We start from the raw sequence: 26,212 nt of genomic DNA on the forward strand, positions 1-26,212 counted from the left end.
TTGCTTCCGGGAAAGCGCTTAGGGTACTATGAAACACCTAATCTTTCGAATAAAACAAACTTTTGTTTTCTCTTCATGGCTCCTTTAAGGGAACTTGCATCGAGTTTGAGAGTGCGCTCGTTCACTCACTTAGCGACGCATTGCAAAGAGTGTGGCTGCACATCACCTCTCTTTGAAAACAGTTATTTTGTACGCGCATGATAACCAGACTTCGAGGGAGATTGTGGAAGCGTTTTATGTCTCCCGGTACAAAAACACATTGTAAATCACCCATCCGTGGCTTTGTTGTATTAAGAAATGTCGCTGATATCATCTTGTCTATAATGTCCCAGGTACTACGCGTGTTTGTGTGCGCTGTAAAGCGTTTTAAGGAGAAGCTGTGAGCCTCTCGTTGGTCGGAAAATTTCGTGTCGCAAATAAAGAACTGAGGCAAGACCCAGAAGTTTTCGCCCAAGACGCTTAGCGCATGTGGCAGGCTAATCAGGTATGCAGCATAGAGGTCAGTATTCCTGTAAAGAAAAAAAAAACACAAAACAAGCATCGAAACCGCATGGTGGATGATAAGGCACCGGTGACCAATGGGTAAGCCGATAAGCCGATCTTTGTGTTGATGCAGCACCTCAGTATCTCCAAAGCATCGGTTGCATTTGCACTTGCCACAGTGCGCGGATAGATGCGCACTTTTCTCAGCCTTTAGTTTGTTCTCGTGCTCTCGCAGGGCGCGTGTTGAGGCATCGGCCAGTATGGCCCACATACATCGAACCGCACGATAAGGGTAGGCAGTAGACAACCCCCAGCCGGCACTGTACACAGGACACGGTGTGGTTCACCTGGCACCCGCTCCGCCTACGGTTCTGCGCCCTCGCTTTTTTCTCAATTGCGGGGCAGACAGGGGAAAGTTTATTCGGGGCTGAGAATACCGCAGTAACACCATACCTGCCCGCGACACTCCTTAATCCTTGTGGAAGCTGGTTCCCATAAGGGATTACCGCGTACTTTTTTCGTTTACCTTCATCCTGTTTACCTTCATCCTGCGGATATCTTGCTTACTGTAATCTACGTGCACGCAGGTGGGGGGAGCCGTCAGACTGGGTCATCTACTTGGGCAAGCACTACCTCTTCGAGGACGAACCCGCGCAGCAGTTTCGCTACGCGGAATCCATCTTCATCCATCCTGGATACCAGATGACTGTCGTGAGTGGACAGGTGCTTTGTTTTTCCATTCGTCGAGCCCTGAGGTCGCGTAGCGACAGCCCTCGGCTTATTGGCAAGCTTGATCGAAAACATCTGAGGGAACTGGTAATACTGACACCGACAAACTAAAGCTTACTGAGCACTGAAATAGGCGTTGACGAGGATTTCTCTTGCCTCTTTCTCTCACGCTTTCTCTCTCTGTCTCTTTGAGTCTTCCTCCCTCACCCGCATTTAGTCATCCTATGCTATCGAGTGTTTGATTCGTTGATCCGCTGGTCCTCATGCAGGTCGTACAGGTGACGCCTGGAATAGATGACCGATAAAAAGTGCAAAGTCTCATGGGTGCATTGTCTGCTCCGGCAGAGGTCGGCCACTTTCGGTTCGAGAGCTCTCCTGGCCTCCCGTACGCCGGCTGCTTTCAAGCGCGCGTGCGCTTGTTGTTTATCTGTTTCCGCCAAAAAAAGAAAACTCTCATGCAGCGCGCATTCAATGAATACAACGATGAATCCTACTAGGGGCTTTTCCCTGTAACAAATAAACAACACGCACACATGCGCCTGAAAGCTGCTGGTGTACGGGAGGCCTGGCGAGATCTCGAACCGGAAGTGGCGGGAGCAGACGACGTACCCGTGAGCCTTTGCGCTTTTTACCGGTCACCTATAGCGCTGTCGTCACGTTAAAGTGTTTGTTTCCGTAATAAGTCCTAGCGCAATCCACTCAACGATGTCGCCGTAAAAACGGAGACACCTACCAAAAGAAACTGTTAAAAACTTTAAAAACAACAAAAAGAGATGTTTCGGCTTCGCTACGGAAGCCTTGTTCACAATGGGGTGAAATAAAGTTCATGGGCGTGTCTTCAGCACGTGATGAAAGGTCTTCAGCACGTGATGAAAGTAGCGCGTGTATGACGGGGAAGGGCTCCTTCATTTCGATTGATCGTTTGACGTGTCCTCTGTATCCCTAAAGACGCGAGATAAAGCCGCGACTTCAAGTTTCTTTCTTGGCCGACTATTCTTGAATTATCCCAATCAATCTCATGGCACGTTGCATCCACGTGCTCGGCAAGAGTCGTGGATGCAACGGACTCTTGCCCGTTGTTAAAATCTTTGAACCGTTAAAAACTTGTTAAAAACTTTAAATATTAAAGTTTTTAAGAGTTTCTTTTGGTCGGTGTTTCCGTTTTTATACTGCAACATGTCACCCGACCAAATGGTCTTACGTAAAACCCTCGACTTCTCTCAACGATGTCCCACCAACCAGCCCGACACCATGCTTTACTGAAGTTCCTCTGGTCCGTTCCACTTGTTCCTCGACATTCCAGAGAGCAGAGCTGATTGAAAACCGCAAGGACCACGACATCGCTTTGATCAAGCTGAACGCCCCCGTGACGCTCAACAGGCAAGTGCAGCCCATATGTCTGGAGGAGCTGGATGACCTGGCAGACAACACCACCTGCTACGTCACTGGTTGGGGAGCGACCCGCGGTAAGGAAGTCTGGCTTGCCAAACAGTAGCACTACATACTATTTCACGGAGTCTTTTAGAATGATGGTAGTCTGGGTTTGCACTTTAAGGATTCAGCGCAGTGTTTTAACACTATGCTTTTTTATGCCGGGATACACCAAGATTTCACTGACGTCATATCCGTCATGAAAGTGACGCCAGTACAACGAACACAGGAGAAATGGCAGAAAAAGCGTCATTGACGCGGATAGTACTGTCATCTAGGAGAGGTGAAGCGAAGTAGTGCATCATGATTCATTACGCTAACGACCGCCGACAGTTGGCGCCTCGATCGGGCGTAAGCTGCGTCGTCTCTCATTGCGCTGGACCCGTGTAAGAAAACTTGCATTACGCACCGCAAAAAGGCAACGACGCCGATGGGCGAATGCCGCGAACGTGACTGGGAAGAGAAACGCCAGCGGGAAGTGGAACGCGTTCGCGCGTTCGCGCGTTCACGGTCCAAGCTACGAACTCTGCCTCTCGCGTTCCACAGGCTGAGCTCGTGCAACGCAACCGTTTGCCGTACACGCCAACCAAGGAACAGGACCGAAATGGTGGCACCTTTGCCGAAGCTACCCGCCAGCAGGACGTCGCTCACCAAGCACACCCACAAGACAGCCGCCGGCACACGAATCATGCTCCTTTCGCTGCTCCTTTCGCTGCACATTTCGCTGCACATTTCACTTTCGTGTTTTACCGATTCATATGACAGAGGAATCAATCACAGTTTTTTTTCCTTATCAAGCCAACGACAGCACTGAGTAAATTCTTAGCTCAGCCTATCACACGTGACAAGTCGTCCGGTGTTTACTCCGTTCCATCGCCAAAAAATATTTTGTCTCCATTTCTGGGTAGGCAAATGGTACAAATGCCGCGAATCTGTCGATGTGTCAGCGTCGTGTAATGTGCTGTATCAAGACATTAATAGCGTTTTGGCCGGTCTCCCAGGCAGGGCCTAACGTTTCTCACCGTTACAGTTGAGAGCTAGAACTTGACTTTGTTAATGACCCCCCTTCCTTTTTCCCTTGAGGGTGATACGCAGGATTTTCAGAAACTCTAGCTAATTCACAGAGCGGCCTCCGTGTCCTCTCCTCTCCTTATATCTCTCTGTGCTCTTCGACCGACGACGACCTCGAAGAAGCCGAGGTGAGCCCCGAGTTGAAGCAGGCCTCGGTGCTCGTGCTGCCCCTGTACGAGTGCTCCGCGTACTACAACGGCACCTGTGTTATCAACAGCCTCATGTACTGCGCCGGATACGCTGACGGACGCCACGACTCGTGCCATGTGAGTTCTTCATCAGCGGCCCCTTGCGCAATCGCGCGCATTTGCGGCTTAATAGTGGCGGTTATAATGTTCATATGAAGCTTCCTGTTCGTGATATTTTGCAGGTTGCTCCATAGCTTGCAAAATATGCACACTATTGACCCATAATGAAAATCGAAACTCCCGAGACAGCTCCCTCGCAACCTGGAAACGGTGTATCATCGTCTTTGGCTGAACTGTGCATACAAAAATAGTTACCTATTTCGCCTTGGAGCGATGAAAATCCGCACTGGGATAATTGTTCTTGTGTTGAAACGGTTGAACACATTTTATTAAAATGCGCCGCCTACATGGAAGCGCGATCACACTTCCTCCGAGAAAACATTGAACGACTAAAACAGGGAGCAAAAACTCTCAAGATTTATTTTAGGAACATGGGATTGGCCCCTCGGAGCAGCGCCAAGCTCCACAGAGTTCGTTCTCTTATTTGCATGACATTGGCCTAATTTCAAAATTGTAAATTATGTCGCCCCAGCTCAGAACGAAAACCAAATGCGTGTAAGTCCGTTATCGCGCCAAGTCCACGGCAGTTTTTTATTTTATTTTTCTTTCCTGCCCAGCTCTTTCTTGGGCCTTTTCTTCCCCCATCCCCAAACCTCAGCAGAGAAACATGTAGGCGACTGTAAACGCCGGCAAACCTCTCTGCTTTTTCAGCAAAGAGCCTTCTCTCTCTCTCTCTCTCTCTCTCTCTCTCTCTCTCTCTCTCTCTCTCTCTCTCTCTCTCTCTCTCTCTCTCTCTCTCTCTCTCTCTCTCTCCTGTTCGTGACACAAACAAGTAGTTGTAGTGCGAAACTTTTATTGAGCCATGAAGTAGGACTGATTTCTCAGTCAGGGGATCCATGTGGTGACCATGGGCGACCGAGGCCCTAGACGCCAGGAGTTGCTGGGCGTCCAGATGGTCGCTGGTAATCAGGTTCTGCCACAGTTCAGGGAAGGGGAGGGGGATTGGAAAGGGTAGAAAGTCGGGTTTACGTGCGCACTCTAATAAAATGCGTGCTGTGCCGCCCTTATATATATTACCGTGATCCGGGTTCCCGCTGCTTCGTGTTGCTGGGAGAATCTGCTCGAACGGTGTTTTCTGTCAGTGTGAACCCAATGAGTGTCAAATTTTTCCTCTTATGGAGTTACAGAAATTACTTAGATTTGACAGCTTTTATATATGCTTCGTTTTAATTTTGCTGCACAAAACACGAAAAACAAGGAGTAGTATTTTGTGTACACATTTTCCGCGCTACTTTTCTGACAGATTGAAGTTTGGCGGCATTGCCTTTTGCGGTACTTTGGTGAGAAGTGGTTTGCGGTCAAGAGCAGGTTTTCCCGCAGCCTTGACCTTGTAGTTCTTGCACAAAGGCTGATGCCGTTTGAGAAGAAATTATGGCTGCTTGCACGGTTTGCGGAGCCGGAAAAAAAAAGAGTATGGCGGCGCCAATACGGCACAACTTATCCCGTGTACGCCGATCTTGTTCTTATCGGCAGCTTCTCGATGGCGTAGTCACCAAGCCTCTTCGTATAGCAGCAGTATATTCTGTCAGAGAGCGGTGCCAAGACTCTCGTAAAGTCATGAATCGTGCAGCCTCCCTTTGTAGCTTTATTGCGTCCACAAATCCATCCAACGTCGCCAATACTATCGCCCCCCCCCCCCCCCCCCCCCCCCCGCCTTCAGAACGGGGAGATATTACGCCACTTGCAGGTTGGCGAGGATCTCGACTTCCTAACCCCGAAAGAAGTTTCACCAGGGATAGTTACTTTACGTGCTATCATTGTTCGGTATACAAAAATTGAGTTGCTTATGACGGTGATGATAATTTTCTGTTAAAATTTGTCAACTGAACACGGTAGGCATCAAATTATGCCAGGTTAAGGGGCCTTCAAGACAAATAACAAGGTTGGTTCAATAAAAAATACCAGTTTGTCGTGATAACAATGATATCAATGTCGTAGCAAACTTCAAACACGTAACAGAGATATTAAGGAAAACAGGCGAAGCAGTGGCGACTCCACCGCAACTTTCTAGCAACTTCCGTGTGATGTCACAGCGTCTTGTTTGTGTGATTGATGGCCCCCGACCTAAGGCGCCGCGAAGAAACATGGCTGACCGATTGCAATGGGGTCTTTAGTTTCGTTTGATGGTATCACTTGAATGCTAACGGGCAATTAACCCGCCGAAAACTGTTTTTAGTGCTGGCCCATATTACGTAACTTTATAGCGCGAAATTTGAAAGTTTTTTTATATTTCTTGCGTTTTTCTGCTTAAAAACCATCTTTCGTGTCTAGATATTGTTGCTGAGTGAGGTACTCCCCTGCGTGGCAGAAACTTGGAGGCTCACTAAAAGGTTCAACTTAAATTGGGGACGACTCAGAGAGCAGTGGAACGGACGACGATAGATGTAACGTGGAGAGGCAAGAAGAGAGCGAAGTGGGTCAAGGAACAAACGCGTGTTAAGGACTTATTAGTAAAAAATAAGAAGACAAAATGCGCGTAGGCATGTAATGCGAAGGCAAGATGACTGTTGGTCATTAAGGGTAACAGAGTTAATCCCTAGAGAAGGTAAGTGTTGCAGGGGGCGGCAGAAGGTTAGATGGTTGAGATGAGATCAAGAAGTTTGCGGGGATGAATTGGGCGCGGTTAGCACAGGACCGGGATATTTGGAGATTTATGCCTCTCTCATAGATCTCCAAGCTGGTGATGATGGTGGTGATGAGATACTTAAATCTAAACGGAACGGAATTGTATTTTGTCTTGATTACCCCTTTAAGACCGTCCTGATCCAGGTACACACTTTTGCAACAGGGTGACAGCGGGGGTCCTCTTGTTGTCAAGCAAGGCGGCAAATGGAAGCTGGCGGGTGTCGTCTCGGGTGGACTGCGCTGCGGAGAGCCGCGCCACCCCGGAATCTACACCAAGGTGGCGCCGCACCTGGGCTGGATGCGCGACGTGATGTCGGCCAACAGCGGCCACCCATGAGCGCCCGACTTCGCCCGAGACCCCTTGGGAGCGCAGTCGGAAGCCCCGCAGAGGAATGTGCGCGCACGTCGCAGCAGCGAAGTCATTGCGCTGCCCCACACGACGGCGAAACTGGGCTATCCTGAACTTCCGGACCCTATATTTGTGTTGGCCCCCGGTTCTTACAACTATTAAGATGGCTCGATAAAGACACAACATGTTTGGAAAACATCGATTATTGCTGGATGGCTCCTTTTTGGCTCTATTTGACAGGATGCTGCGGTGGGAGAGACCGTGAAGCGAAAATAAGAGTTTGGTTCATTCGAAGCTTGCCGAGTCAAAGGGATTTTCATTTTCGAGCAAGCTTCAAATAATGAAGTTATATAGTAAGCGGTGCCGACAAAAGCCACCGCCCATGAACCTTTGACGTTATTTCCTCGTACCTTACGATAGAGACACCAGGTGAAGTGGAAAATCTCAAGTTTTCAGTAGCCTGTGGCGCTGTTTGCGTTAAGTGTCCACCTCTTCTCTCCCTCCATTCAAACTGTCCCTCCCTCCCTACCTCCCTCCATTCCCTTCATTTTTTCCTCCTTCCCTCCTTTTTTCCTTCCTTCCTTCATTTTTTCTTCTTCCTTCATCCCTTCCTTCCTTCCTTCATTTTTTCCTTCCTTGCTTCCTTCCCTCCTTTTTTCCTTCCTTCCTTCTTTCCTTCCTTCCTTCCTTCCTTCCTTGCTTCCTTACTTTTTTCCTTCCTTCCTTACTTTTTTCCTTCCTTCCGTCTGTTCGACCGGCGGGCCGGCCGGCCGGCCCTCCTCTAATAATTTCAGCGGGATAGGGTTCACAGGGTCGAAATTGTTAGCTTAAAAAACAGAAGGGAGTGCGCAGAGTAAAAGCAAACGCTTGTATCTAGAATTTTACACCGGATGCACAAATCTGCATTCATATCCATGGCCTACATAACACGCGATTCTCATCAAAACTCCTCTTTCCAGCACCACGTACGTTTTCCCAAGTTGCTTGACGTCATGGCCGAACGCGTGCTGGCCTCCTCTGTTCCTGTGTGATGGAAACCGGAGGGTCCTAGGTTTGCGTTGGTAGGAGTACACCGAAGGCACGCTAGCGACGTCTCTAGAATCAGTCGTCATTTGGCTCAGTCGTTTCAATTTAGGAAATATTTTAGCGGGCAAACCTCGACAGGTTTGGTTAAGAGAGATTCTAGACAGGCCAGTTGCATTTACATTTATAATAATGTTGTTTTATAGCTGATGAAGAGGCGCGGGACTCCAATTTCGATCCGGGCAAACGAGGGTGATTTTGATTCCCTTCGTGTTCTACATTGGGCTTCGTTGGGTTATGTACTTTCAGCTTCTCTACGTCACAAAAAATATAGTTGACATACAAGGTACAAATGAGCCGCACAGAACGTGTGTTTATTGGATGGCTTGTCCTGTTTGGCTGTTATTGCTTCTTTTTTTGTGAACATTCAAAAAACAATCACGCATAACTAGGTGGACGGTGGCTGGTCATGGACGAATGGGTCTTTCTTAGCGACGCTTGAAGGACAAAGATGGTCAATTTTCCTCGAAGCCCTGAAAAGGAAAACACAAAAAACGTAGTGTTATCAACAAAGTGGAAACTATGGGAAGCGTGTTTCCCAAGACTAGCACCTCTAGATATATTTATTTGCAACTAGCGGTTGCACCCGTAATGACCGGGGGTGCGCTATAGAACAACGGGCATAACACATATTGAGTAAACCGGAGAGCGCGTTATTGCTCTTCATGTCGAAGAGCATTAGAATTGCAAGCATATCAGACTACTTTCCTGTTGTTTACTATATATTTACCAAGGTAATGGCGAACCGCATAGGCGGAAGCCTAGGATAAGTAGACTTTCACGAGCCTGGGGGAACAGGCTGAATTGATTGATTGATTGTAGGGTTTAACGCGCCGACGCAACGAAGGCGATGAGGCGCGCCGTAGTGGAGGGCTCCGGATTAATTTTGACCACCTGGGGATCTTTAACGTGCGCCGAAATCTCGTACACACGGGCGTTTTTGCTTTTCGCCTCCATCAGAAAAGCGGCCGCCGCGGCCGGGAATCGAACCCGCGACCTCGTGCTCAGTAGCGCAACGCCTTAGCCACTGAGCCACCGCGGCGGGTAGGCTGAATTAAGGGAAAGCTACTCAATAATTGATAACATCAATGTTATCTATCTGGTAGAATAGCGAGATTCGCGGGGTATACCCCCTTGCACATTTCAATGATAGACCGTGAAAAAAATCCCCCCACCTCCCCGAAGGGGATCGTGCGGAAACGCGAATGCATTGGGTGCACCGATGAGTGCGCTGCGAGTAATTATTATTAATGGCGTACTTAATGAAGAGAGACGAGAGTGTGAACGTAACCATTTATTCATTCATCAGCACCTGTTTGTGTTATCGTTGTACCTGACGGCCACAATCACCGCCTTGTGGTCGCTGAAGTGCACGGTCAAAGGGTCTTTGAGAAGCATACGCGCGGCACAGTTTCGCGTAAACACGAGATCAATGCAACTCCCGTGAATGGTAGACATATTTTTCCGAGCGCAGCGAGCGGAGAGAGGGTACGCGGAGAGGAGAGAGAGACCCGCGCAACACGCCCGCCCCGCGCGCGAGCTCTCTCTGCCGAGCTCCGCGATGAGAGCGCCCTCACACGCCCGAGCGCGCTCCTCCTCTCCACTCACTCTCCGCTACTCCGCCCGAGCTCCGCGATGCGAGCGCCCTCACACGCCGAGCGCGCTCCTCCACTCCCCTTGCCCTCCGCTACTCCCGCCCGAGCTACCATGTGCTCCGGTTGCTAGGCGCGCCACAGCTGTTGCTAGGCGCACGCCGGCCAACGCACGACAACCCCCGACTAAGAAATGCATCCGCATTTAAAAGCGTTTGAATCTGCAGACACCTTCAAAGTAACGAAAGCACTGAGAAACCACGGATAAGAGGAGACATACATAGGATACAGACAGACAGACCAAAAGTTTCGGGTTTAAGTAGCCCAAGAAAAAGTATAGTCTTTAAATATGGAGCGGGTTCTTCTTACCTCAAGCAGGCAGCGTTTTCTCGCCTCACGTGCCTGCACAGAAAAAAAAAGGAAATTTTCGGTGGCACTCGTCAGGCACAATGCACCTTCCACATTTGCGCATGCGCTTGTGGCTCGCTTTCGTCGGAGCCACCGCTCTTGACGTACGCCGCGGGCACGCTGGGCCCAACTGTAAACGTTCTAGTTGGCATTCGGTGGCCACTGCTAAAGTGCTACGTCATTGGAGGGCCGACAATTGGCGTCGGGAAGCGTGCTAAACATCGCCAACGGCGCACCCAAAGAACGACCTTTGCGTGTGAAGTTAGACAAGCGGAGCGCGATGTGCATGCAAAGCAAGCCTCTTAGCTATCACAATGGGCGCGCCCCGTGATTGGCAATACTGACAAAAACGTCCCTGAGTATCGCGGTCGAAAGAGCCACCAGTTATGATTTTTTGTTTTTGCCGCTACTAGCGCGGTTCTTGGTGTGGAAAAGGTGGATTCGTACGCTTCACCATGCGCTCGGTGGTTCGTGTAATCAGAGTCCTTCAATGCTTCTCTGGTCATGAAACTTCCGGCCAAGTTTCGTACGGGGACAAAGGCTACCGTGAGGGGCGCCACCGCAGATCGGAGGGCATCGGGCGGCCGCCGCTGCTCTGTAGCCAGACCGGCCGGCAGGAACGCAGTAGCAGCATGCCCGTTCGCACAAAATTTTTTCGCCACTCACAAAATGATCAGTCAATTTGAGCGGCCCACGACACGTAAAGCGAAAGCGCACTGCTGATAAGGCGGCGAGCGTCTGTTTTATCTTACTTCGTCGTCAGTTCCCTTCCAAACGCGCTCTGACCACGCCCCCGGCTGCCCTCCGATCAACACCATCGCCGCGGCGCGGCAGCGTACGAAGCTCTCCCATAGCGTGATGGCGAAGTTTCATGACCAGAAAGGCGTTGAACGACTCTGGTGTAATCTTTCATTTCACCGTGTGGCCGAAAGAGAATTTTAGCTGACCGCTTTCGACGATCCGCTCATGTACCGGCGGCCTGCTCAGCGCAAGCGGAGCCAATGCCGTTCGCGGGTACGCGCGCCACGCATGCGCAACGGCGCTCCCGCTTGCTACCAGAGCGGAGCGGACCGTGAAAAACGGTCAGCTAAAACTCGCTATTGTTTATCGCCGGCAGACCATTGGAATGAGACGGTGAACACTGTACCCAGAAATCTAGATTATTACGTCTTCCTTTACTGATACATGTCTCGCAGCCCAGATGTTGCTTGTGCGCGTTTGACACCATCTAAACTTGTGAACAAATGGGCATCACAGGCCGTTCTGCGTGTCTTACCAAGTGCTCCGGTATCCTCCAGCGGTAAGTGCTTCTGATGCATTCCTTGCACCTCTTTGCGACCTCCTGCAAATTTGGGGAAGAAAACAGATAACAGAGACTTTCTTGCGCGTGAGTGAGACACGGAGAGGGAAAACTCGCGCGGATTCCGCGTTGTGCTAAAGCGAAATTGACCTTTTATGTTTACTGTGACTGTTCCTGCCTTGAAGCCAACTTTGATGCCGAATACTGAACGATCGTTCAGCGCTTTGTGCGACATGACACTGGTGAAACGTTATTTTTGATACGACACTTGTTTTAAAGCAAAGCTTTATAACTTTCGTCCAGCGGTTTCGCCACGGATGCGCAAATTCACCTTTTGACCTCAGACACACCCCCTGCGACACACCCCTTGAAGCGCATCTCGTGATTCGCCGGGCCCGCTTTCGGCGCTGCGCACAAGGGCCCGTTTTCAGTCGTTCTGCTCAACGGATCAGCTGAGCGGCGCGCGGTCGCGGGCGCTCAGCTGATGGGCAGCCGACCAACCCCGCCGCCTCCCACGCATGCGCCGTTGGGTCGTCTCGGGCTACGTGACTTTTCTTGCGCCCAGCGAAGAGGAACGCCGCGTTCGCCACGAATGAAAGCGAGGCGGGCCTCCTTCTTGTGAGCGTTTCACGGGACCGAATGGCGTTGATCCGTGGTCGGCAACACAGCTACATCAGAGGTTAATCAAGCGGAACCAAGACTAAAACAGACTAAGCCAAGCTTTTGCTTTGCCTATCCAAGGTTAGCTGAGCTGAGCCGCAGCAATTTTTCTCGTTTGTCTTTACTAACTAGACTACATACAAGACGCAGTAGGGCGCATTTACCGGTGGCCCTGTTGTTCTGCAGCCACTGCCACCACGTTTTCGAGCCAGTGTGAAACCGCGTTCCTAACCATCTTCCGCCGCGTATCGAAGACGCTCTTCTTCCGCTGGACGCTTCATCCGAGCGACCGTCTCCTCAGAACTCAGTGCACGCTTTCGCCCCATTTTGTTGACGCTGGCGTCTGCTCTCTGTTCACAACTCCACTGGCTGCGATACAGCGCGACGTCTTTTAGATGCGACTGCATCTCATTCATTCGCCTTATCCCTCCATACGGCGTTGTTGTTGTCCGTCCGCACCCCTCCCCCATTCTCCTCGCCGCTCGAGCTGCGCTCTCCGCCGCTCACCCCCTCTCCTCTCCGATAGCGAACTCTCTCTCGCGAGGGGCATTGGATTGAATTCGATTGGCTTGGATTGGCTTGGATTGGATTGGATTGGATTTGGATTGGATTGGATTAAAGTGGATTGTGTTGCGTCATAGCCGCGGCAGGGGGTTCACGGCACGTTTCACGCGATGGGAGAATCAACCTAACGGAAACAACAACGGAACCCCCTATGCGTCGCATCTACACAGGGGTTCCCGCGAGGAGAGGTGGGAGTAATTTTAGACATCTGGGAGACTGCGGGTGGATAGCTTGCACTCACGTCGCTGTAGCTGCCATGTTGGTTCACGCATGCGCGATGGAAGGCTCTGAACTTAACTGCCGATCTTATCTCAAACAGCACTGAGGAAGCTGAAATCAGTGCAACAGAAAGGGTGCTGGTTGACGTCATAAAATCCACGTATTCGTTTTCCTTAAATCAGGGCAAACACTTACCGGTTCCTGTATTTTCTGTTGACACTCCTCAAGAAGCCTGAACTTCAAGTTGTCCTGCATAAAAAAACGCGTTTTGAAAGGTTGGAGTAATTACACGTAAGCTGCATATTTACAAGACTACGTGAACACCCCCCCCCCCCCCTGCCCGCAACAGATAGACTGTGATTTTTATTAATCAAAAAGTGCACAGTAATTTACGAAAAGCCTACACGAACCCCCTCCCCCCGCAACAGATAGATTGTGCTATTTATTAATCAAAAAGTGCGCAGTAATTTACGAAATTATGTTCATATTCAAAGGTACCGTGTCCACCAGTATTATCATTTACTCTTGCTGTTTTCTGCCATTTAATCAGCGTTAACCTTTTTGCCATGCGCGTATAAACTCAATGGGAGGCTGTGGTACCGGGGTTCTTGCACCCGGCCGCGGTTCCCCAGAAGGACACTGAGCTCCCTCGATCACACCTTTACTTGGAGTCCCGCTACGCCAAGGTACACCGCTCAGCCGATCCGGCTGCACACACGTCGCCCAGCCGAGTCCGCCATGTCCTGTCCCCGCTCCTCTCGCGCCACCTCCTCATCCTCAGCCGGCACATGTCCATCGCGCGGGATTGTCCACCGCCACTATTGCCGGATTACCACACTCTCCCCCCTCCGAAGAAAAGGCCGACGCTGGCTGCCCTCGGCTGCAGTCGTCGGCACTCTTGAGGGACTCCCACGGCTCAGCCCGGATGGCAGTAGACCGGTGCCACAGGTGGCCTCCTAAGACCCGGGGGTCCTTGCAGAAGGTCCAAACGTGGCAAGGTCCTGTCCGCGGGCCTTGCTCCGCGGGGGTGGTGTCCGGCGCAGTCGTCAGCAGCTGTCCGCCTCGAGCTCTTGCTTCATCTTGGCGAACTCCTCCTTGGTCATGGAGCCATCGCCCTCGCCGAGCTTCTGGAGCTTCTCCCGCGAGGCGTCGAAGTCCGGCCGCGGAGGGGCCGGGGGAATGATCATCCCGGCGTAGCCCTCGCTCTCCTCCAGGGCGTCATGGAGCCAGATGAACTCCTCGTGCTGCCGAAGCACAGAGAACTCCGGCTTCTGGAAGCCCGACAGCGTCGTCTTGGTGTGGACAGTGAACTTGACCTTGTCCCTCTCGCTGAGGGCATCTGAGATGTCCACCACCAGAGACTGGTCCGCCAAGTCGATCGTGTCTGACCGCATCTTCAGCGAGCTGTCGGTCACATTTGCCGCGGAACACCAAAACGAGGAAGAAGACCACAATGCCCTTCCCAGGAACCACGGCCGCCCCCCGTTGGGCGCTAAATGTGGTACCGGGGTTCTTGCACCCGGCCGCGGTTCCCCAGAAGGACACTAAGCTCCCTCGATCACACCTTTACTTGGAGTCCCGCTACGCCAAGGTACACCGCTCAGCCGATCCGGCTGCACACACGCCGCCCAGCCGAGTCCGCCATGTCCTGTCCCCGCTCCTCTCGCGCCACCTCCTCATCCTCAGCCGGCACATGTCCATCGCGCGGGATTGTCCACCGCCACTATTGCCGGATTACCACAAGGCTTAGCGCAAATAAGGCGAGTCTGTCACCGCCATCGTCTGCTTTGCGCTAAGACTCCCATGAAGTACGTACCAACTCACCCAACAACATGTTTTATTGTGTGCAACAAAGTAACAAACTTCTTATGGCCCACTGTAGCACGACTCCATGCAACGGTTGCTATAGCTCAGTATTTTAAGCCCGTAACACGCTAGGCCTAGCTTGTCCTAAGATCATTTTTTATTCTCACCAGAGAAAAATTTAATCGTTTTTGCTGCCCACCAACAGCAGACACCAGCGACAGGTGCCGGCTAGGCATAGCCTCATCGAAGACGGCAAAGAATGGTAATGCAGCGGTGAGCTGCTGGAGGAGCCAGTAGCTGCAGGAGCCAGCTGCTACAGGATATCATCGGCGAGCGCCTGTATCAGCTGTGATCACAGGTCACTTGAAGGCTTTCGGCTAACAGGGGGCCGCTTTTCTGATGTAGGCGAAAAGCGAAAACGTCCGTGTGTTCAAGATTTCGGCGCCCGATAAAGATCTCCAGGTGGCCAAAATTAATCCGGTGCCCTCCACTACGGCGCGCCTCATCGCCTGTGTAGCGTCGGCGCGTTAAATTTCAGAATCAATCAATCAATCAATCAATCAATCAATCAATCAATCAATCAATCAATCAATCAATCAATCAATCAATCAATCAATCAATCAATCAATCAATCAATCTGTCGATCCAAAAAGAAAGAAAGAAGATTGCCTTACCCCAGACAGGCATTTTCTGTACAACTGGGGAACCTGAAATTAGTCAGAAGGAAAAACAGGAATGTGCGTTAGGGTCGCTCGTTTCGCGACTTGAAGCAAAATGCTCGCGTCAACTCGTGCGTGGGTATTTCTCGGCGGCTTACATCGATCGAGTGGACCTCGTTCGCGGCTGCGTGGTCGTTCATGTACTCGTCGGCGCACTTCCTGCACCTCTCAACGTCTTCCTGAAAGAGGCGGTGGGAAAAGAAATGCGACGTCGCTTGGATTCCACTTGGAACACGGCGCTTCGCGTACTCCTTTGTTTCAGCACGTCACAGGGGAGGATGGAAGAAGCGCTCACCGGCTGCCTGAATCGTCGCGGGCAGGCGTCCTTCACTCTTTCCCTCGGTGGTTTCTGCGGTGCGCAAAGGAAGAAATGAGACAGAACCAAAACACTGCAACTAGGCAGATCATTCTAGATCAGTGGTTTTCAAATGCGGGTCCGTGGACCCCAGGGGGTCAGCGAGGGAATTTCAGGGGCCCGGGAGCATTTATTTCTCCTTTTTGCTAAACCTTACAGGGAATGCAAAACGGTCACTTAGCTACGTGACTTGTACGCTTAATTTCTCCACGTAGCCAGTACTTTACCTTCGGAAATTCAAGGCAGAGAGTCGCAAGAGGCTGCAAAATACTACCCCGGCGGTTGCACTAGGCCCGCTCAAGGCGCTCACATGCTCGAGGGAGGTGATAGCTAGTAAGAGCTATGCTAACATGGCCCCAACCCCTCATGTAGTACACAAATGGACCCACGGAGCCAGCTCGCACATGCAACGCTGCCCGTATAGTTATGAGACGTGCATATCATTTGATATGGCACTGTGCACACTTCATGGCTGGTCTCGAGCCACTATTGGACCTCGGTTCCCCACCTGCAGATGAAGAAGCGCATTTGCAACGCGTTCGACCCTCAGCGCTAGAGAAAACTATTGAATACTCACTGACCAGTAATCTCTACAAGTTGGTGTGATAACCTGGACCGACTCTTGTCATAAACGTAGCACCTATCTCTTCACGAAATCTACGAACTGTATCTTCACGGAAACATAAACCTTACAATACTCTCCAATACGTACCCAAGTGATCGAACCTTGACAAGTGATACCTTTTCGATTATTCCTTCCCTTACTCCGTGTCCCTCCAGTTCCCCACCAGGGCATTCATGTCCCCTCTGACAATAAAGCTATTCCTCCTCCTCCTCCGCGTAAACCATGTTTTAACGTTGGCTTTTTGCACGACACGCGGGCTCTGCGGGAAAGCGAGACACACAAACGGCTGGGGGACTTTTAGCTGCAGCAAATTGTTTGGCAACATTACACACATAAGCATAAAAGTGAGATGTAAAATGTGGTCACTGAATAAGTATGTTGGTGAATTTAGCTGCAAGTGAAAGTTGTGTGACGCTGACGCGATCAACCTAATCCATCGTGGGGTACCCCAATACTTCCTCAAGCCCGAAAGGGGACTACGACCCACTCAGGGCTGAGAACCACTGTTCCAGATATTAATTTCCTCAACCAAATTCAAATGAAATGTTTTATAATAGCTATGACTTAAACGGCAGTTGAGCTTCGTGCATTTTTCGGCAGCCTTAAGCATACGATGCCATTTGCCCATATGTCTGTGAGGACTCAAACTTACTTCATACGCCATGCAAAAGTTGCGATTTAATCAACATTATCAACCCGCGCTTTCATAACGTCATTTCTCAACCGGCTGTGCGCTTTACCATTAGTGGATACCGTGGCTTTCGATAACTGTGACACATTACAATCTGTCGTGCGTCGCGCCTTCCGCTCAGCTGGGTCGGATGCTGGCTCGGAAGTTGCCTAGTGAAGGTTGAACCGTTGTGCACGAAATGACATATCCGTGCGAATGTTATCAACTGGTATAAAAGCCAGACTTGAGGGCGCTTTCGCGCAGGGCGATTTAGCTGTGAGAGTTCTTCATCCCCGCCCATGACTGAAAGAATTGAGAACGACTGAGGAAAATGACTAAGCGGCGCAAGCACGTACCCGCAGTTAAGCTGCAATTCAGCTGTTTTCAGCTCTTCAGCTCGGACACGCTTGACTACGCGATTGTCTAAATAGGAAGCTATTCCAGTGCACGGCCATATTGAGTTGACCGCAGCACCCCCTTGGGAGAAATATTCCGCGGCGACCTACTCGTTGGCGATTCAACCTTTGACAATTTAAGCTCATAATCGAAATACCGTATTTTTGCGATTCTAAACACTCTCACCTACTTTCGGGGAAAAAAAATTAGAAAAAAATTCCCCGCATTTCCCCGAGGGGAAGAATGTGAAAGTGCGAATGCACGAGTTGAATTTGCGCGGTTCGGTAATGTTCGCGAAAGAGAGATCACACACACACACACACAACTACAAATAAAGAAAGATGCATTTATTCACAGACACCTATTTGTGTTGTCGTTGTACTTGATTGGTAGAGCGGATCTCAGCTTTGAAATTTCGTGTCAGTACTCCTTTAAGCGGGTGCATTAGCCCTTCTCACGCCCGATTCCTGGCCAATCCCCCACGTGGGTATGTGCCATGTCAGCGGCCAGGCAGCGCGCGCCCATCTCCCCCCGTTGCTAAGGAAGACGAGGAGCGCGCGCACCCGCAGCTGTTGCTATGCGGACTACGGCGGCGGACGATTCAGGCTCGCTTAAGAAGTGCATTCGCACTTATAAGTTTGCATGAGAATCTAAGCACCCCAAAAGCAACCATCGCAAGAGGGGTTCCAGACGCGTGCGAATGGGTGCGAGTTGACGTTGTAGCCAAGTAATTTATAAAGTTTTCAATTACAAACCACTTCAGCAGACCAGAAGACGACCTGCCGGGGGATACTGAAAACGGCGGCCCAAACGGCACAACGGACTCGTATGGTATAGTGAGGGTGACTGAGTATCATACGCAAGCGGTGCGTTCACTGCCTGTACCTATCTTTCTTTTGAATGTTCGCCAAATGAATCATTATTCTTTGCGCCCGTCTTGTCAAGATACGGCCGTGAAAGAAAGTGGCCGAGAGGAGGGTAATTTAGGTTTTCCAAATCTAAGCACCCCCCCCCCCCCCCTAACTTTAGGCATCGCGATGGCGGAAAAAAGGGGGTGCTTAGAATTGAGTAAATACGGTAATTTATGCTCTTCTATTACTGCATCCGTTTCGTTCTATACACTTTGTTGCCCCTCGTGTACAATAGACGGCAATCGCAGGTGGAATGTTCGCGGTTATAAGCGCGGATACAGAACTCACCCTTGGCATGCAGAGATTCCGCACCTGGGCCTCCTGCGAATACACGGAGCATTTTAATAAAAGAAGAGAATGACATTTAAAACAGTGGGCTGCAGATTCGCCTAATTCGGCCAATGCCGCTCCCTGCACATGGCAAGCTGTTCCTTCAAAACCACCGGACGTAAACGTTGCTCTCTTGCGTTCGACCTCGCAACAAAGCGTGCGGACTCGCAGCGCGTGGCGGAGTAAGGGAAGTGTTTTCCAGCGAAACTTGTGCGCGAGGACGCGAGAAAATGAAGCAATCAACAGCAGTTTATAAGAAAGCGTTGCACTCAAAAATATCAAAAAGTGGACTCTGTGTAGTGCTTACTGGAAATAAGGCTAGGTTCAGGTATATGGCCTCTGTTTGGGTGCTTTTATTTTTCTGTTACGGTTGCTGGGGGCCGGATTAGGGGGAGGGGGGGTGCCGTCACTTCCTGCATTGTCAATTTCAGGCGCTTCTCTCATCTAAAGTTCTAGCTTTCGGCGGCTCTTGTAATATGATGGCAGCATTCTTTGATGGTTTATAATCGATAAAATTTGTTTATTGTAATTTTATAAAAATGAATATCCTCCACTTTTTGAATTCGCAGACTCAGCGTTCTGTAGCAACCTTTATTTTACAGTGAGCGACGCGTCACATTCAAGTCTACTCTCTGTCACCCTTGTCCGTGCGTTCCGCCAGCAACGCTTAGAAATAAACCTGCTCGCTAAATTACAGTTTCCTGTATGACTCCAGCCAGCGCTGGCGCTGCGGTTAAGAAAGAAATCCTGTTGCATAGAACGGTCTGTTCGATTACGACAAAAACCGAGACCTTATGATCGGGGCGCAAACATTAGCTTCGAAATGAGCTGATCGTTGAATTCGCGATTAATTCACATGACCTGCGCTTACCCATTGTTTTCCTTGCACTCTGTGTACGTCGCTGCGAGCGTTTTTTTTTCAATAATGAATTTAGAGCAAATCGCCCAACTCAGGTTCACTTTACTTGAACTATATAGAACAACGTATAGAACTTCTGTATAGAACAACGCACCCTAACAGAGCGACAGACAAGTTTTTTTTTCGTACACGCGCACCTCCTTACTTAACAGGAGTGCAGTAATTAAAAACGATTGAATCTAGCATTAATTTATGAGCCTCGCCGCACTGCACGTCTCTGGCTTAATTTAGGTAACTTTGCTTCAGACAACGAGCAGCCACAGGGCCGCTCCCACTAGCAGTTTTATATTTCGACGTGACGCGGCGATAGGGACAAAGGCTCTTTTGACTTTTTTCACTAACTCAGTGTTCGATAATCTTGAAGTCATCAGGACTTTTCTACTGATATTTCATTTTTTCTTCGCTTCTTGTTTATTTAATTTCCCACTTCTTCGTTGTTTCGATGTACTTTTCCTCCCTTTCTGTTCTGTTTCGCCTCGCTATGTTCGTCTTATCTGAAATAGCAAGCCCCGCCGGTCGTGGGGCGAACCTCCGCAGCGTTCATTAAAGGAGCCCTGAAGAGAAAATACAACTTCGTTTAATTTGAAAGAACTAGGATTCAGTATCTCACTCAGCTCCATTACAGCCACAAAAGTTTTTTTAACGAAAAAAAAAAGCAAGAAGTATTTAAAAACTCAAATTTTGCGCCACAGTGACGTGTTATGAGCAAGAATGACGTCATACGGGCCAACAATAAAACATTATTTTTAGTGCGTTAACGGTACGTTAGCATTCAAATGATGCGGTCAAATGGAACTAGAGGCCCCATTACAGACGTCCAGTCATGTGTCGTCGCGACAGGTCAGTTAGGCGGCCGCCAATCGCACAAACAAGGTTCCGTGACGTCATAGAAAAGTTGCGGGAAATTGGCTAGTGGGTCACAACTGCTTCACGCGTTTTCTTTAATATCTCCGTTATTTGTTCGAAGACTGCGATGATATTGGTATCATTGTTATCAGGACTAAGCAGTCTTTCTAATAAACCTAACTTGTATTTTGTCTTCATGGCTATTTTAAAGCTTTCTCTCTCTGCCCGGTCAGAGGCAGAAGAAACCGGGAAACGAAACACTTCCCCGTGTTGCAAGTGGAAACGCGGGTTGGCCCCGCGACGGATTATGAAATACGCTGCTCTAACGGGAAACACCGCACGCCGTCGAGCAACCATAAGCCGGTCGGGCATGTCGACTTACGTAGGCGTAGGAGGCGTCCTCATGCAGGTTTGACTTCTCAACGCACGCCTCACATGCACTTCTTTCGATCTAAATAGGAAAAACAAAAACAAAAACAAATGAGCAGTACTGCTAATCGAATCAACACAAGCTATCCCGCTCAAAAAAGCCAACCGCCCAGGAACCAGTAAAACCGTAGCAAAAACCGCGATATTACGCACAGAGCACGCAGTCAAAATGATGTAATTCGCAATCGCAGTGGAAATAAACACTGCGAAGATGTCTTGCAGAAGTATAAAACTTTTTGTGTAATTGACTCTCCATGGCTACTTACTACACGTGTGGCCGCGTTCTTATCTTGGAACTATGTACACAGCGAGTTTTTGCCCTCAGTATTAGCTGTGCGACACTTCATTGTACTACTAGGCTGAGTAGCTCCGGAGTAATCACTTCTGAAAGGACAGCGCTGAGCCGGAAAGCCACCGCTGCAGCTTGAAATCGCCTGTGCTTTCAAATGTATACAGGTTCCAGTTATTTTGAGGTGGACGAGGAGGAAGGAAGACTTACGTCCTGGTGCTTGTAGTACCAATCGCAGGTCTTCCTCAGGAGTTCCTTTCTCGTTGGCTAAAAGGGGAAGTCAAGGGAGAAGTTTCTCAAAAGCAAAGCTATCAGCGCCGCCGCGAGAAGGGAAGCGAAGGAAGCCTATAGAGTGACGTTGACTTCATCATGTATACCTCAGTATTAGTACTGCGAATTTAAAGCTGGCCACGTTGAAACTTTCTTTTTTTGAACCGAGATACGGGATAAATCAATTGAAGTGCCAACGTGAATAAGAACTGCTCAGATTAGCACCGCTGAAAAACGAGGGTCACAGGAAATAGGGGAACAAAACAGTACACTTCTAACTGCCCTTAGGCCAAGAATTTTGTATAAACAACTAGCCTTCAATAATAATACTAGACAGGTAGAAACACTGATGGATTTATTTGTGTTTGTAAATGCCTTTTGTAATAATTTAAAAACAACGCGCATGTACCTATTGGCGTGCGCTCTATTATTCAAGGCAGTTAAAATATCGACGCCAAGTTTTTCTTCCCCATTCCTAGGGTCCTTTCGGGGTTGTGTAACGACAGATGGTTCGGCAAGAGGCGTGATGAGAGGACGGATGTTAATATAAGCCACACTAAGATGACGTCACTTTTTTTTTTAAGCGAGATCACATCTGTAGTTTCAGGACCAGTTTTGCCGACCATTATGCTCTAGTCCAGAAAATGTTAGCACTGATGCTAAGAAATGATTATGAACAGTCAAAACCAGGTCTTACCCGAGGCATACATTTTTTTCTCATGTTCCACACCTGCGAAAACGAAAGCGGAGAACGGAGAGAAAAAACACTTTCACACACAAAAGCGCATGCATGCAGTGTTTGGAATCCGAATGTTTTTTTGTTTTTTTTTCTGGGCATTTCATTCTACAGATACGAACGTTTTTTTACTTTAATCTCCCTGCAACATGTCCGGCATACTTTTTCATGAATGTGTGTGTCTAACCTCTTCGAGATAAGAGCGATGCTGAGCTCGAACCAAATCCGAATTTCACACAGCTTGCACTTCTTCACTGCCTCGGACAAACAATAACGCATTTCCGAACTTTTTTGAGCTCGACTCCTGATATCAACTATGCTTATTGCACGCACCGCGGCCATATCTGACGAGCAAGGGTTTTACTGGTCAGAGCGCCCCCTCTGATCTGCAACCCGCAATGAATGCTGATCAATCGAATTTCCAAGTGACCGCTGGCTTGCTGCGTGCCGCACATATCAACGCCTTCTAGTGCACCAAGGTAACATTGGTGCATGCACGCAATCCATGCGCAACTTTGCGCCGCCTTCATTCAGCCAATTACCGCTTTTTTATTTTCGAACTTTGTTCCACGCAGTTTGTTGTTAAGTGGTCGGTGGCATGCGCCAAAATCCGGAAATGAGCAAGTGAAATCGGGCAAGGAACTTTGCCTTTGCCTTCTTGAATATCAGACTTGCGGAAACAGGAACGTTGTCGTGCTGACTAGAAGTGCCTAACTGGTCAGATTGGCCGTTAAGGCTGTTTTACGAGTAGAGCCTGTTAAAAGCCTTTTAGAGGTCTGTTTTAAAAGTCTGTTTTAAAAGGCTTTTTTTAAGAGTAGGAGAGACGGCCACGGCGGCCTCTTTCCTGATGGAGGCGAAGAGGAAAAATGCCCGTGTGTACGAGATTTCGGCGCACGTTAAAGATCCCCAGGTGGTCAATTAAAATTAACCCGCTGCCCTCCGCTATGGTGAGCATCATCGCCTGCGTTGCGTCGGCGCGTTAAACCCTGTAATGGATCGAAGAGTAGAAAATAGTAGAAAAGTAAAAAAAAGAGTACAGAAGTAGAAAAGAGTACGCATCGTAAATTACGGATTCGAGACATTCCTCTGATGTGCCGATCATTATAATAATATCGTGTCATCAACGCGCTCAAACACGTCCGGCTTACATCGGCGATGGCAGGACAACGCAACAATGCTCAGTCGAGCGGCGCCATTTTTATGTTCTTCTTTAGAGCTTTGTTTCCTAACCCAGCGTTGAACGGTCGTTCTTTTTACAGTGTGCCTTACAAACACCGCACATAATGAGATTGTAAGTCTTCTCACGTGTTCTTATCTCTGCTAATAAACATCATGAAATAAACATATCACAGATAGGGGTCATTTTAACGGGCTGCTACGACATAGGTTTGGTCCCATTACCATCACGTTTAACGTACGAACATCCACTTTTTATCTGTTTACGTTTTTCTGTCGCTATCCCCACTGCAGGATAAGCAAAAAGAAAAGAAATGCGAAATATTTCTTTTTGGGAAACCATCGTAATTAGGATGCTCATAAGTAAAAAAAAAACCAGTTTCACACCCTGTGGAATATGCTAAAACAGTGGAGCTGTGGTTCTTTTGTGTCGGCTCGAACGGAAATGGGAGGTCGCCCAAGAACGGCAGCGCCGTCGCCACGCAAATTCTACGGTTTGCGCAGAGAGATCAGGAGCTAAACGTGATCGGCGGGAGGCCCCCTCCCCCCAGAAGGAGGGAGACGAACCCGCCTCTGAGAGACTACTGCGCCCTGTATAGGTGGGTCTGGGAATCTGCTCCTACTTCTGCGTGACGCACGACCAACAGCAGACGGACGAAAGGGGTCGACCTACAACAGCTCCGCTGTTAATAAGCTGAACCTCGACCGAGACGACGCCTTGAACCGGTCGGCTTGTTTAAACAAGTCGATATCTGTCTCAGTTATGACTGCAGTTTAGTTGGGGTCAATCAAAATCGATCGTCCCGTCCCACTTGCGGCAGTTGGAAACGATGCTTACGTCGTCATATTCGAATGTGAGCGGCAGGGTGTAGCTGTCAACGCATTCTTCGCAGCGATGGATTTCGTCCTGTACCAAAACAAAAAAACAGATGCCTTGATGTCAAGGCGCGAGACGAGCGCCGACAGGCTTGCCACACCTCTTCGATGAAGCGCCACCTGCACAGCCGTCGGATGCGCTCCTTGGGATAAGCCTGGAAAGAAACATCAAAAAATAAATTACAGAAAGAACCACTGCGCGGTTGTCAATGAAGCGCGAGGGCATTATGAGCCATGATCGGGGTGTGACGCTGGAGTAGCGAGAACTTCATGATTTTGTTTGTTTGCCTTCCCGGGGTTTGTGTTATTTGATCATTATTTTTCTTTTGGGTGCTTTTTCTCTCTTTTTGGCATAGTCAACGCGCAACGAGCTCCACTGACGAACAGAGCATGCTTACCCTCGGCATACATTCGGCTTCAACTTTCTTGTACTGCAAAAAAGAGCGAAACAGGGCATTAGGTGGCGACTTAAGTGCAAGGCGCTTAATCGTGTCTCCTACCTCGGCGAACGTTGCAGTAGATGCGATCTCGGTGGCGTTGACGCACCTCTCGCACGCGGTACGGTTCTCGGGCTGAAATAAGAAAACAACTCGCAGGAAGCGCCGCCCACCCACGAAATGGCAACCAACCCTTACTTACGATATCCTTAAATCTCTTTATTTCATGTGGTCAACACGCACATTACCGCATGTTCCACCATTACACGACTGCAAAAAGGCCAGAAATGTATGCCACTGTACTAGGAACTTAAACTTTGCGGCAACATTAGTAGAACGAATCTTGTTACATATTGGAGCGAGGAACATGATCCCAACAAAATGCAATGGAGGCCGCAATGCAGACATAGGGATACGTGTGCTCAAAATATGTTAACCCTGCTGGGGGAACCTTAACGTTTATACAATTGTTTTATCTCTGTGTGAGTTATCTGTAGGTGAGACGAAAATTTCACAAACTAGTCTGCTAGCAAACGCACAGTTAAACAAATTTCCCCATGTAGGAGGGAGTTGCCGTGTTAGAGCTACCAATTTACCGAGAAAACCATGTGCAAACAGAGTGAAACATATTAAAGGAACCCTGCAACATTTTCGATAAGCGCTTTCACTCTTTCCTTCGCGTCTGCAACCAGTGCGAAAGATATAGTTATCGCCAGCACTGCGTGATGTGCTCGTCGCACCAGATACGTACGCCTTCCATTTCTGCTTTGTTTTGTGGCTTTTTTTTTTAAGTTGCTACCGAAAAGCGTTCATTGCTGCAACCGAAGGAAAACCGGCTAACAGCCGCTACAAGGCCTTAGTGACGTAATTCGAGCCGTCGAAGAATGTCAAGACTGGGAAGGAGAGAAAAATATTTTGAGCGAGTGTACAAGTTATGTGATGGGCATAGAGCAGTAATGTTTGGCTTGAAATCTTAAATTCTTGCAGAATGTAGTCACCCAACCCATCCAGTACTTAGATTACGGGGTCCCAAAGTGCTCCCCCCTCCCTTTTCCCCCCCAAAAAGTTGAATAAAGTGTTGCAGGGTCCCTTTAAAGTGGTGCGGTAGCGACGGGATAAAAGAGAGAACGCACAGAACTAGCGCTGGACATCAACTGAATTTTTTACCATACACAAAAAAAGATAGAAAAGACAGAAAAGATATACGTTTCCACCGCGCTGTTTTAATATGTTTCACTGCTCCAGCAACCAACTCGCCCACGTTACGCATTGACCGGTGCAGTTCAAATGCAGCCCTCTGCGTGAAGCCGCTCTCTGTCTAATGGTGCAGTGAAAGTTACTAAAAGATCCACAGCCACACTGTGCTAAATCTATCTAATAGCCGTTTGCAGTGATCGGGGAGGAGGAGAGGGGCAGACGAGGCTTACAGTTTTTGCAAGTCGGAACCGGCACTCCAGGAGAAGCAAAGTTGCCGGCGATTGCTGAAATGAGGACAGACATTCGATGCGTTCACATTCGACCATATCCGAACGTTTAAAATTTGCTATTGAACGATAACCCGCACGGCAACACACAAGAAAGGGAAACCCGCAAAACCGGG

General features: G+C 49.2%; 2 protein-coding genes and 1 pseudogene across 3 annotated transcripts in view; 2 read left to right on the plus strand and 1 right to left on the minus strand.

The window, feature by feature from the left end:
- Nucleotides 1-7,290, plus strand: part of LOC144162884 (tryptase gamma-like) — a 34,163-nt pseudogene extending 26,873 nt beyond the window's left edge. The window contains exons 6-9 of the transcript XR_013320790.1: nt 1,071-1,194; nt 2,516-2,678; nt 3,835-3,980; nt 6,811-7,290. The product of XR_013320790.1 is annotated as a tryptase gamma-like (transcript). The remainder of the gene's footprint in view (nt 1-1,070; nt 1,195-2,515; nt 2,679-3,834; nt 3,981-6,810) is intronic.
- Nucleotides 7,291-8,372: 1,082 nt separating this feature from the next.
- LOC144162888 (uncharacterized) overlaps nt 8,373-26,212 on the minus strand; it is a 66,613-nt gene continuing 48,773 nt past the window's right edge. The window contains exons 8-23 of the mRNA XM_077693604.1: nt 26,040-26,093; nt 24,676-24,747; nt 24,574-24,606; nt 24,277-24,330; nt 24,138-24,206; nt 22,085-22,117; nt 21,328-21,384; nt 20,782-20,850; nt 18,593-18,625; nt 15,643-15,696; nt 15,446-15,526; nt 15,303-15,335; nt 13,018-13,071; nt 11,356-11,421; nt 10,041-10,073; nt 8,373-8,552 (exon numbers count right to left, since the gene is read on the minus strand). Coding sequence (XP_077549730.1) covers nt 8,535-8,552; nt 10,041-10,073; nt 11,356-11,421; nt 13,018-13,071; nt 15,303-15,335; nt 15,446-15,526; nt 15,643-15,696; nt 18,593-18,625; nt 20,782-20,850; nt 21,328-21,384; nt 22,085-22,117; nt 24,138-24,206; nt 24,277-24,330; nt 24,574-24,606; nt 24,676-24,747; nt 26,040-26,093 — 813 coding nt within the window. The 3' untranslated portion in view covers nt 8,373-8,534. The remainder of the gene's footprint in view (nt 8,553-10,040; nt 10,074-11,355; nt 11,422-13,017; nt 13,072-15,302; nt 15,336-15,445; nt 15,527-15,642; nt 15,697-18,592; nt 18,626-20,781; nt 20,851-21,327; nt 21,385-22,084; nt 22,118-24,137; nt 24,207-24,276; nt 24,331-24,573; nt 24,607-24,675; nt 24,748-26,039; nt 26,094-26,212) is intronic.
- LOC144162887 (flavin-containing monooxygenase 5-like) overlaps nt 11,160-26,212 on the plus strand; it is a 61,225-nt gene continuing 46,172 nt past the window's right edge. The window contains exon 1 of the mRNA XM_077693602.1: nt 11,160-11,379. Coding sequence (XP_077549728.1) covers nt 11,324-11,379 — 56 coding nt within the window. The 5' untranslated portion in view covers nt 11,160-11,323. The remainder of the gene's footprint in view (nt 11,380-26,212) is intronic.

Source organism: Haemaphysalis longicornis, unplaced genomic scaffold, assembly GCF_048455015.1.
Source record: "Haemaphysalis longicornis isolate Haplotype H1 unplaced genomic scaffold, Haemaphysalis longicornis Haplotype H1 scaffold_12, whole genome shotgun sequence".
In the NCBI taxonomy this organism is placed as follows: domain Eukaryota; kingdom Metazoa; phylum Arthropoda; class Arachnida; order Ixodida; family Ixodidae; genus Haemaphysalis; species Haemaphysalis longicornis.